This window comes from Xenopus tropicalis, chromosome 10 (assembly GCF_000004195.4).
Source record: "Xenopus tropicalis strain Nigerian chromosome 10, UCB_Xtro_10.0, whole genome shotgun sequence".
Lineage (NCBI taxonomy): Eukaryota > Metazoa > Chordata > Amphibia > Anura > Pipidae > Xenopus > Xenopus tropicalis.
In genome coordinates, this window is record NC_030686.2 from 6909910 (window position 1) to 6922411 (window position 12502).

The 12502-nt window shown below is 42.6% G+C and overlaps 1 protein-coding gene across 1 annotated transcript; it reads left to right on the plus strand.

Annotated features, from left to right (window-relative positions):
- Positions 1-11306: 11306 nt before the first annotated feature.
- On the plus strand, positions 11307-12271 carry LOC100491399 (heat shock protein beta-11). The gene has a single exon (XM_002939034.5). The coding sequence runs from the start codon at positions 11476-11478 to the stop codon at positions 12100-12102; it is 627 nt and encodes a 208-aa protein (XP_002939080.1). The 5' UTR covers positions 11307-11475; the 3' UTR covers positions 12103-12271.
- The last annotated feature ends 231 nt before the right edge of the window (positions 12272-12502 follow it).

The following is a 12502-nucleotide window of genomic DNA, read 5'->3' on the forward strand; positions in this document are numbered from 1 at the left end:
AATATATATATATAATTATATAAATAGGAACTATGCGCTGATTAACCTCCTCCTATTGTTTTTTTTTTTTTTTTTTTTTTCTTCCATTTTGTGTGGGTTTCGGTGGTGGATGTAAGGGGAGACGGAGCCTCCTCCTTTCCACAAAACCTCCTTTTGTTTTGGGCTATGTTACCCTTCTTCAGATTCCGATGGACAGCATCGAGCATGTAAAAGGTCCCCCCCCCCGGGCTGTTACTGAACATCACTAGAGAATGCCCAGCCAAGCCAGGAAATGCAGCGACAGCTGGAGGGCCGCCATTTTGATATGCCTGAGCTACATAGCCATGAATCCATTCTGTACCAATTAAAAGTTTAGGGCAGAGGGTATAAAGACATATTAGTGTGAATATGGATATTTATATTACATATATAATCCCCCTAGCTGATTTAAGTGTTTATCTTTCCCTTTATTTTGTAGGTTACTTGTAAATTGCTGCCCTCGTTAACACTCTTCTAAGTATTTTCACCCCTTTATGGCAATCTCCTGCTTGCCCGAAGGAAGAACCATTACAGTTGGGTCGTTTCAACATGGTAGAAGCACTTTTAGAACAGGATGGAAGGAAGTGATCACGGTATCTCGGCCATTGCCCTTTACAGGTAGTAATTAGATTCGTACATCGACCCTTTATTCAGGGAATAACGAGGCTCTGCATTATTGGCAGATGTTGGTGTTCTTCCAGAATATGAAGGAGCTCTTATAGCACTTGTGTCTACCATTGTTTCAGACAGAGCACTGCAAAACGCAGACATGCAGGAGGTCCCCCGGCTGTCTCGCCCATCTCTCCTACTAGTTTTATACTGTAAGGCGTTGCCCCAGGTATCAAATCAAACAAGGATTTCTTGCTCTTTGCAATAGAAATAAAGACAAAATGCACGGGGCGCCCTGCACAGAAGAGCATTATTTGCACAATGACATGATGGTATGAGGACTAGTTGCCAGACATGGTTTACTGATGCCATTTGCAGCCTGTTGTAGTTATTTTTGTTTTGTTGTTTTTGTTTGTGCTCTCCCCTGTATTCTAAATATATCAAAGTTGAAAGGTATCGTCATGATTGAAATGAAGTGTATCTTTGACTTTAAATATTAAAGGAACAGTAACACCAAAAGCTCAAAGTGTTTTACAATAATTATAATGTACTATTGCTTTGCACTGGTAAAAACCATTTGTTTGCCTCAGACTACTATAGTTTATATAACTAAGCTGCTGTGTAGCCCCGGGGGAGAAAGAGAAATAGCACAGGTTACATAGCAGATAAGCTCTGTAGAATATAATGGTGTTTTATCTGTTATCTACTATGTATCCCGTGCCTTTTCTCTGTTTTTCCAGCTTAAATGGCTGCCCCCGGGGCTACACAGCAGCTTAAGTTATATAAACTATAGTAGCAAATAAACGGTTTGACCAGTGCAGGGAAACTGGTACATTTTCTTTTTTTTTGGTGTTACTGTCTCTTTAAGCAGCACTCATGGGCCTACTATATAGAACCACTAGGATTCTGGGAGACTGGAGCGGAGGCTAACGGACATCAGGCATTCTGAATTGCATTCATATCTCAAACCCAGTTGTTTGACCAAATGAAAACTGAGTATTAAGGGGAAGGGATCTTTTTTTTTTTTTTTTTTCATATTCTTGTATTTTGTATTGTTATGTTCTCTGCAATATGTACTTAATCAACATACCTTGATAATACAATACCTACTCAATAGCCGTTTCATCATTATTATAACTCCACGTGATGACATTGTCAGTGTAGTCGCAGCGCTGACCTGCCGGGGGAACCTGGTTATTAGTGCGCCAGTGAATCGCCTACAATAAACCATTTATAAATCTATGATCCTGGACATAAATAAGGGGGAAGAGACTATTGTAAATAAATGGAAAATAAAAGTTTTAACATCTGTAATCAAGTAAAACAAAATATGCAATTTTTCTTCATAAAATTCATTTTTTTTTTTCCATTGATCTTTGGAATTGCCTTCAATTTTATAAAGAGATCCAATAAGGATTACTAGTCTATACTAGTATATTTGTCTAATAGTGATAACAGGTACAGAAGAACAGGAACAGCACCTCTTGTCTTTGTAGATTAAAATGCCTTTATTGCAACGTTTTCTGGGGCAAACAACAAGAGCAGCAACGTTTCAGGTCAAATAAGACCTTTTATCAAGCGCTAAAAGATCTCTATTGTAGAAAATGAGCAGGTAAACTACAGTTGTGCCGTGAAAACAATATCTCGTAGCCATACGTTATAAGATTTGCTTGTTAAGTGAGATCTTTCCCTGGTATGCCCTACTAAGGGGGCCAATATATGGGTAATTTGATTATCCAAATTCCAACCATGGAGATATGAGCAATCGGAGTGAGGACCATGTTTATGAGTCAATACCAGGGTAGCCGGGACACCAGGGAAAAAAAACCCCGGTGGGCTCCGGCCCTAGTGGTCTCTGGCGTCCCAGACCCAACCAGTGCTGGCCGACAGTGTTCCTCCCCTGAAGCGTAAAACTTAAGCACGCTCAGGGGAGGACGTTGGGTTAGGGAGGCTCAGCGGGGGACCCTAGGGGGTCCCCTGCACCCCCCTCGTCAGTGGGGGGGGGTCCCCTGCACCCCCCCGTCAGTGGGGGGTCCCCATACACTGGCAGATAAGCTGCCAAATCGGTCTAAAGGACTCAAATTAGCATCTTACGGCTAATGTCACACGGAGTGAGTTAGTTGCCTTTGATAGATCGCTGCTATTGGAGGAGATTGACTGCTCCAAAATGCTTTCTCACCGGCACCAATAGGAGTCGCGGGTCCTACGCATCTCTTGGGCTTTCCGAAGTCACACAAAGTGGCCTGTGACTTTGAAAACCAGCGTAGGACCCGAGACTCGGAGATCTATCCCAGTTGACTAACTCGCTCCGTGGGAAATTAGCCTCAATCTGCCCATTTATGGCCATCTTTACAGTGAGTGCATTAATTGTATATACCTGGGGGGGGGGGGGGGGGGTCATTTGCTTCCTATTATTTTATACAAACAGTTCTTAAATAAGAATGTCATGAATAAAATTTACCCCCGTGAACCAAAATACTGCACCCACCCAATACACCCCCCTCTGCATAACGAGCAGGATGGCAAGTACCATATTGGGGCACTTGATCTTTTCTTGCAAGTGATTCCAGGCACTGAGCATGCTCAGTTGAGCCAGGTCCAGATCAGCTTGGGGGGTAGTATTGGGGGGTTACAGTGGTACACTAAGCCTCTCCAGGGCTGATCATTTTTATTCATGCCCCTTTTCTCCTTTAAAGTGATAATTATTTTTTAGTGTAAGGGTTTAAATGGATATAAGGCTGAAACAGGACTCTCGTCCAATCAAGTTGACCTTTTCATAGTGCAATTGCTATAAATTATTTTCTAGCATTTGGGTAAACTATAGTGTAAATCCCCCCATGGTCTCTAAAATGGTTTATATGGAAAGCAAACATTTTATTGGTTGCTATGGGTTACTGCTCCTGGGCAAACTTAGCACCTTTTGTTACTTATGGGCAACAATGTGGTTTAATGCAGGGACATGTCTTCGGGGGGGTAAAAGAACATATGGATTAGTGGGTGAAATGTTTAGCTGGGTTGAAGTCTGTATAAATATGGCGCTGACCACTCACTCTCCTGTGGAATGGGGAATTATCATTAATCAGAACAGAAACACAAAGGCAAGAATGAAGAAGGCAGAATGGATTTGTATTGGCATTTACTTATACCCTAACACTCCCATAATAAATAAATACCATTTTATATGCTGAAATCCAGCTGCAAAACTGTTCTTCTCTTTCTGCATCATTTGTAATCCTGGCAGGGGAGGAGGGACTAAAACACTGATGTTACACATTGTAACAGCTTCTCCTCAGCTTACAGACAGCATGCAGGAACTACATAACCCACAATGCATTGCACTGGGATGTTCCTTTCCTTATCGAGCCAAGTTCCCCTTTAAATACCGCACCTCCAGTTTGTCCTTATCTAATCAACTCCACTCTCCATTAATGATTCCTGTGGCCTTTATATGTCACATCTGTGCAGCCTGAATATAAAAAAATCCCAAGTGGCGGCCACGGGCGCAGTATTATTCCTGTTATGAAATGACTGGCAGTGAAATCCCTGTCACCAACGCAGTGACAAAGGGCAGCTGCTGCAATTAAAAAAAAAAAGTGCACACTAAGGAGATCCCAGCGTCATTAGCTGCCGGCTATGGGATTCATTGCCACACCGAGTCCCTGTTCTCATTACAGAATGCTGGGCCAGCAGAAAGCCTTCATGGGCAACTGGCAACCAAGGGACGGGCCATTTCCAGCCCCTTATTCCAGTGTCTTGCAGAAACGGATGCCCTTTAACTGTTACTGTGATGTAGACATTGAAATTCTGAGGCAATTTGCAATTGGTCTTCATTTTTTATGGTTTTTCAGTTATTTAGCTCTTTGTTCAGCAGCTCTCCATTTGGTATTTTAGCAACAATCTGGTTGCTAGGGTCTTACCCTGCCCCCAATAAGGGGTAATTATATCTTAGTTGGGATCAAGTACAGGTACTGTTTTATTATTACAGAGAAAAGGGAATCATTTAACAAATAAACCCAATAGGGCTGTTCTGCCCCAATAAGGGGTAATTATATCTTAGTTGGGATCAAGTACAGGTACTGTTTTATTATTACAGAGAAAAGGGAATCATTTAACAAATAAACCCAATAGGGCTGTTCTGCCCCAATAAGGGGTAATTATATCTTAGTTGGGATCAAGTACAGGTACTGTTTTATTATTACAGAGAAAAGGGAATCATTTAACCATGAAATAAACCCAATAGGGCTGTTCTGCCCCCAATAAGGGGTAATTATATCTTAGTTGGGATCAAGTACAGGTACTGTTTTATTATTACAGAGAAAAGGGAATCGTTTAACCATGAAATAAACCCAATAGGGCTGTTCTGCCCCCAATAAGGGGTAATTATATCTTAGTTGGGATCAAGTACAGGTACTGTTTTATTATTACAGAGAAAAGGGAATCATTTAACCATGAAATAAACCCAATAGGGCTGTTCTGCCCCCAATAAGGGGTAATTATATCTTAGTTGGGATCAAGTACAGGTACTGTTTTATTATTACAGAGAAAAGGGAATCGTTTAACCATGAAATAAACCCAATAGGGCTGTTCTGCCCCCAATAAGGGGTAATTATATCTTAGTTGGGATCAAGTACAGGTACTGTTTTATTATTACAGAGAAAAGGGAATCGTTTAACCATGAAATAAACCCAATAGGGCTGTTCTGCCCCAATAAGGGGTAATTATATCTTAGTTGGGATCAAGTACAGGTACTGTTTTATTATTACAGAGAAAAAGGAAATCATTTTTAAAAATCTCTATGGGAGATGACCTTTCCGTAATTCGGAACTTTCTGGATAATGGGTTTCCGGATAAGGGGTCCAATACCTGTACTTCCATTTCAGTGCCGCAATCACACCTACAGGCTAACATGGCACAGTGACTACTGATATCCTTATAATTTACAGTTGGGGGTGGTAAATATATCCCTTTATATTCCACAGTATGTTTTCTTTGCCTTCCTCTGGGATGTCTGGGGCATCTGAATGTCAGAGTTTATTTTCACAGCCTAATATAGAATATATACACATTTATTCCCACCTCCTTGTTATGTATCATGTCCTGAGCAATGACTGACAGCAGCAGGAGGAGGAGGAGGGAAGCGACCGGACTTGTGAATGAGGAATATGTGTTGTATGTTCCGTGCTGGGAAACTGGGGCTCTGGCCAGTCATAATATCTATTACTGAGCTGTGACTCCGTGGGAAACGACTGGCGCCTCTGAGCTATAAATTGCTTTGCTATTACGAGGATTTAAACATTTGAGGGTAACCTTTGCTGCAGGTACAGTCAGCAATGGCAACCAATCAGCTGGCAGCATTTACTGGACACATTCTATTTACTGGTACTGTCAGGCAGAACTTTCCACATCCCCAAGCGATACCTGCCAGACAGTGCTAGCTTTATTTTTTTATTATTATTACAGGTATGGGATCCCTTATCTGGAAACCCGTTATTCAGAAAGTTCTGAATTACGGAATGGCCATCTCCCATAGACTCCATTATAATCAAATAATTCTAATTTTTAAAAATTATTCCCTTTTCTCTGTAATAATAAAACAGAACCTGTACTTGATCCCAACTAAGATATAATTACCCCTTATTGGGGGCAGAACAGCCCTATTGGGTTTATTTCATGGTTAAATGATTCCCTTTTCTCTGTAATAATAAAACAGTACCTGTACTTGATCCCAACTAAGATATAATTACCCCTTATTGGGGGCAGAACAGCCCTATTGGGTTTATTTCATGGTTAAATGATTCCCTTTTCTCTGTAATAATAAAACAGTACCTGTACTTGATCCCAACTAAGATATAATTACCCCTTATTGGGGCAGAACAGCCCTATTGGGTTTATTTAATGGTTAAATGATTCCCTTTTCTCTGTAATAATAAAACAGTACCTGTACTTGATCCCAACTAAGATATAATTACCCCTTATTGGGGGCAGAACAGCCCTATTGGGTTTATTTCATGGTTAAATGATTCCCTTTTCTCTGTAATAATAAAACAGTACCTGTACTTGATCCCAACTAAGATATAATTACCCCTTATTGGGGGCAGAACAGCCCTATTGGGTTTATTTAATGGTTAAATGATTCCCTTTTCTCTGTAATAATAAAACAGTACCTGTACTTGATCCCAACTAAGATATAATTAATCATTATTGGATGCAAAACAATCCTATTGGGTTTAATTAATGTTTTATTGATTTTTTAGTAGACTTAAGGTATGGAGATCCAAATTACGGAAAGACCCCTTATCCGGAATACCCTTGGTCCCGAGCATTCTGGATAACAGGTCCTATACCTGTACTATTATTATACAGGCAGAATGTTTTGTCACATTTCCCTCCTGAGAAGTTCACAGTGACCAAATGCCCAGTGTGCCATCAGGGGCCCTAGCTGTCTGAGGGGGCCACATTGCTAGTGCGGAAAGCGCAGTATCGCTCTATGCACTAGAAGAGCTGAAATTCCAATTTAAAAATTGGAATTTTGGCTCTTTAAGTTACCAGGAGTGGATGTTTGCTGCCCCTGGTAACTTTTCTCAACTTGCCCCTGTGCCATCAGATATACAGGGTCGATCCCCAGTGTTGGACTGGGGGGGTGCAGGGCCCACCGGGGCTTCTGCCTCAGGGGCCCTTGCCCCCCCCCCAAAGGCTCCTACTGCCTTCACATCCCCCACCCCTCCATGCAGGAGCCCCCAAACCCTCCGACCCCCTCCCTGCAGCGTGCCTAAATGAAACTCACCTGTGGTGAATCATGGGAGGGAGACCGGCAGATTGCAGGAGGGCCCTGGGGGGTTCAGGTCTGGGACTATTGGGTGTAGGGCCCACTGGGGCTGCCACCTCTGGGGCCCCCCACACCCCACCACAGGGGCCCCCTAACCCCCCCCCCCCCCCCAAGGCTCAGGGGAGCACCAGCTGAGATCTACAGCCGCCAGGGTACCATAAAAAACCCAGGCGGCCCAGTCGGATGCTGTCGATCCCAGACAATGCTCCCCTGAGCCGTGGGGGGGGTTAAGGGGCCCCTGTGGTGGGGTGTGGGGGGCCCCAGAGGTGGTAGCCCAACACCCCATAGTCCGACCCTGCAGATATATTACTGGGGAAGCAGAGGAAAGCAGGGCTGGAGACAGGCAGTAATAAGGTAAATGTGACATTTTTATTACTAATATTCCTACTAATAATGTTTCTTTAAAAGATATGATGAGTGAAATGATTTCTGAAGAGGTTCCAGCAGCAGCTGTAGGTGGCTGAGTAATCCCTCTCCCTATAATCTGCATCCCACCGAGATGTGACATTTGCCTGCCATCCACAAAAAGAGGATTTGTCATGTGGAACGGTCCCTAACCCTATACTTAATTCCACTGACTAATGCAGCCGCCAGATGCAGGGAATGACTATAATTAGCTTTCTGCGTAAAAAAAGCACCTTTTTTTTGTATTTTAATGCATGTGAGTCCAATCTACAGTTTGTCTGTATGGGGGGAATCTTTGGTTCACTCTGGGTTATACAGGGCCAGCCTATCAACTGCGGGGAGAACTTGCACCAGTTTGGATGGTGGGGCCCTGCTAAACTTAGGGGTTGTTTATCTTAAGATGATGTAGAGAGTGATATTCTGAGACAATTTGCAACTGGTCTTTATTTTTTATTATTTGCCCCGGGGGCAGCCATTCCTGCACTGGTACAGCTGGGGTGTTTGCTACAGAAACCCTACTATAGTTTATATAAATACCCCGCTGTGTAGCCCCGGGGGCAGCCATTCCTGCACTGGTACAGCTGGGGTGTTTGCTACAGAAACCCTACTATAGTTTATATAAATACCCCGCTGTGTAGCCCCGGGGGCAGCCATTCCTGCACCGGTACAGCTGGGGTGTTTGCTACAGAAACCCTACTATAGTTTATATAAATACCCCGCTGTGTAGCCCCGGGGGCAGCCATTCCTGCACTGGTACAGCTGGGGTGTTTGCTACAGAAACCCTACTATAGTTTATATAAATACCCCGCTGTGTAGCCCCGGGGGCAGCCGTTCCTGCACTGGTACAGCTGGGGTGTTTGCTACAGAAACCCTACTATAGTTTATATAAATACCCCGCTGTGTAGCCCCGGGGGCAGCCATTCCTGCACTGGTACAGCTGGGGTGTTTGCTACAGAAACCCTACTATAGTTTATATATATATATATGTAGCCCTTGGGGCAGCCATTCAAAGGAGATAGGCACAGGTTACATAGCAGATAACAGAAAAAAATCCATTATAATGTACAGAGCTTATCTGTAATCACATATATAACCTGTGCCTTTTCTCTTTTGAATGGCTGCCCCCGGGGCTACACAGCGGGGTATTTATATAAACTATAGTAGGGTTTCTGTAGCAAACACCCCAGCTGTACCAGTGCGGGAATGGCTGCCCCCGGGGCTACACAGCGGGGTATTTATATAAACTATAGTAGGGTTTCTGTAGCAAACACCCCAGCTGTACCGGTGCAGGAATGGCTGCCCCGGGGGTACACAGCGGGGTATTTATATAAACTATAGTAGGGTTTCTGTAGCAAACACCCCAGCTGTACCAGTGCAGGAATGGCTGCCCCCGGGGCTACACAGCGGGGTATTTATATAAACTATAGTAGGGTTTCTGTAGCAAACACCCCAGCTGTACCGGAGCAGGAATGGCTGCCCCCGGGGCTACACAGCTGGGTATTTATATAAACTATAGTAGGGTTTCTGTAGCAAACACCCCAGCTGTACCGGTGCAGGAACGGCTGCCCCCGGGGCTACACAGCGGGGTATTTATATAAACTATAGTAGGGTTTCTGTAGCAAACACCCCAGCTGTACCAGTGCAGGAATGGCTGCCCCCGGGGCTACACAGCGGGGTATTTATATAAACTATAGTAGGGTTTCTGTAGCAAACACCCCAGCTGTACCAGTGCAGGAATGGCTGCTCCCGGGGCTACACAGCGGGGTATTTATATAAACTATAGTAGGGTTTCTGTAGCAAACAAACACCCCATTGTTACCAGTTCAGGGCAACAGTACATTATATTTTAATTACATTAATACACTGTATTTTATTGGGTGTTACTGTTCCTTTATTCTTTATTCAAAAGCAATTTTTGCAACTGCTAAAGTTAGCAAGCAGAAAGTCGACATACCACTGCACTTACATAAATTAACTGGCTTTTACTGGAAGCAAGAAAAGGAAGTTAGAAAAGGAAAGTTTGCTTCACTGACTGCATTCACAATGAACACATCACCAGACTCAGTTCGGCATTATGATTCTGCCCTGTGTGCTGCTTCGTAGACTGTAATTTCAGAAGAGTGAAGGGGAAATGTGCAGACCGAAGTGGAAAAACTGGAAATATTTGCCTGGAACTAACTGGCAAACAAAGTGTTTGTATTCATGAATGTATGCTGAGGTTCATAGAGAAACTAACCGTGCCTAATTAGTGATTTAGAGATACAGGTATGGGATCCATTATCCCGTAACCATCTCTTACGGGAAGGCCATCTACCATAGACTCAATTTAAAGCAAATAATAATAATTTTTACTTGATCCCAATTACCCCTTATTGGGGGCAGAACAGCCCTATTGGGTTTATTTCATGGTTAAATGATTCCCTTTTCTCTGTAATAATAAAACAGTACCTGTACTTGATCCCAACTAAGATATAATTACCCCTTATTGGGGGCAGAACAGCCCTATTGGGTTTATTTCATGGTTAAATGATTCCCTTTTCTCTGTAATAATAAAACAGTACCTGTACTTGATCCCAACTAAGATATAATTACCCCTTATTGGGGCAGAACAGCCCTATTGGGTTTATTTAATGGTTAAATGATTCCCTTTTCTCTGTAATAATAAAACAGTACCTGTACTTGATCCCAACTAAGATATAATTACCCCTTATTGGGGCAGAACAGCCCTATTGGGTTTATTTAATGGTTAAATGATTCCCTTTTCTCTGTAATAATAAAACAGTACCTGTACTTGATCCCAACTAAGATATAATTACCCCTTATTGGGGGCAGAACAGCCCTATTGGGTTTATTTCATGGTTAAATGATTCCCTTTTCTCTGTAATAATAAAACAGTACCTGTACTTGATCCCAACTAAGATATAATTACCCCTTATTGGGGGCAGAACAGCCCTATTGGGTTTATTTCATGGTTAAATGATTCCCTTTTCTCTGTAATAATAAAACAGTACCTGTACTTGATCCCAAATAAGATATAATTACCCCTTATTGGGGGCAGAACGTTTCTATTGTGTTTAATGTTAAAATGATTTTTTAGCAGACTTAAGTTATGGAGATCCAAATTATGGAAAGACACCTTATCTGGAAAGCCCCAGGTCCTGAGCATTATGGATAACAGGTCCCATACCTGTATATAAGTTTTGTAAAACAAATTCTGCTTTATACTAATGTTTTATAGGTTTTATACTTTGCCTTTGAGATAGGGGTCACGTTTATAACAAAGCAGTAATGAATGGTAATGGATTCCCTCTTTGGAATATGACTCCCTAATGGTTCATGCTGTTCTGCTGCTGAGTGACATCAGTGGGATATTTTAAGTTAACAGCTATTGGTGTAAACTATGTAATGTTAGTATGTCCGGCGTCTGGGGAGTCTTTAGCTCTGAGTCATTATGTTATGTATTGTGAGGTTTACCAACAGTAAAACATGCAAGGCAGGGCTCTGGAAATCCCTGGAAGCATTTGGGACGGGTATAAAACCCTCTGCATTTGACTTCTCTTGAACAAACCTTCAGAGCAGATTGTGAGCTTTCAGAAGAAGACCTCTCGCAGACCATTATGCTTTGTCTTCACCTCCAGAGGAGACCCTCCCCGAGCTTCATGAACTCCTTCTTACAGCCACTTTGGCCAGCCTCCAGAGATGTCTTCTCAGACTTGGAACAGGAGATGATCCGGACTGTAGAGAAGATAAAATCGAGCTTTGATCTCATGGAGCAATTCCACCAGAAGCTGTTGCAGGAGGTGACAGTTCAGCAGAACAAAACGTTGCCGGTGCTAAACGGCAGTGATGCCAAAGCCACCGATAAAGGCTTCACGCTGTGTCTGGGAGTTGAAGATTTCTCGCCTGAAGAGCTCACCGTCAAACTGCTGGGAAGAAAGCTGCTGGTGACTGGGGCAAAGGAGTCAAAGTGTAATGATGGGAAAGGCTCCTTCTCGTACAAATGTCAGATATTCAGGAAAGAGGCAGATCTTCCCATGAATGTAAGAGAGGACAAGCTAAGCTGCACTATGACTGCTGAGGGCAAGCTGCTTATAGAAGCCCCAGAGGGACTGAGCCCAGCTGAGGAGGGACGGAACGTGCCCATCCAGCTTACAGGAAGCCCAGCTATAACACAGGCTACAGAAGGGAGTTCTGAAGGGATAAAAGAACCAGAAACTCCAAATCCTAAGTTAATGGACAAATAAACAGAGACTTGATTTTAAATAACATTTGTTTTTCTGCCTAATAATTAAATGACATCTTTGTCCGAAAGAAGGATGATCTGGAATTAATATTTGTGTTAAAAGGGTAATTTATATATATACAGCTGCAGTCAAATCTGTATTGAATAAAGGTTATATTTTTAAATATGAACTTTTTTCTTGTTTTCGAGCATGCAGGGGTGTAGCGCAGAGCAAATGATGAAACTGTTATTCCTGCGATAACTGTAATGTTTTATTAATTATATTCTCTACGGTGTAAGTGGGGGTAAAAAAGTTAAATCCATAATGTGTTCTGCCCTTAATTGCATTTGACAAAAGGCAACACAGCAGGTTCAAGTTGCCAGACTGCTCACTCCTTTGTACCCCTGTCAAAGCAATATAT

Excerpts from the sequence above, each read along its gene's own strand:
- LOC100491399 (XM_002939034.5), top strand. The coding sequence starts at position 11,476 with ATGCTTTGTCTTCACCTCCAGAGGAGACCCTCCCCGAGCTTCATGAAC.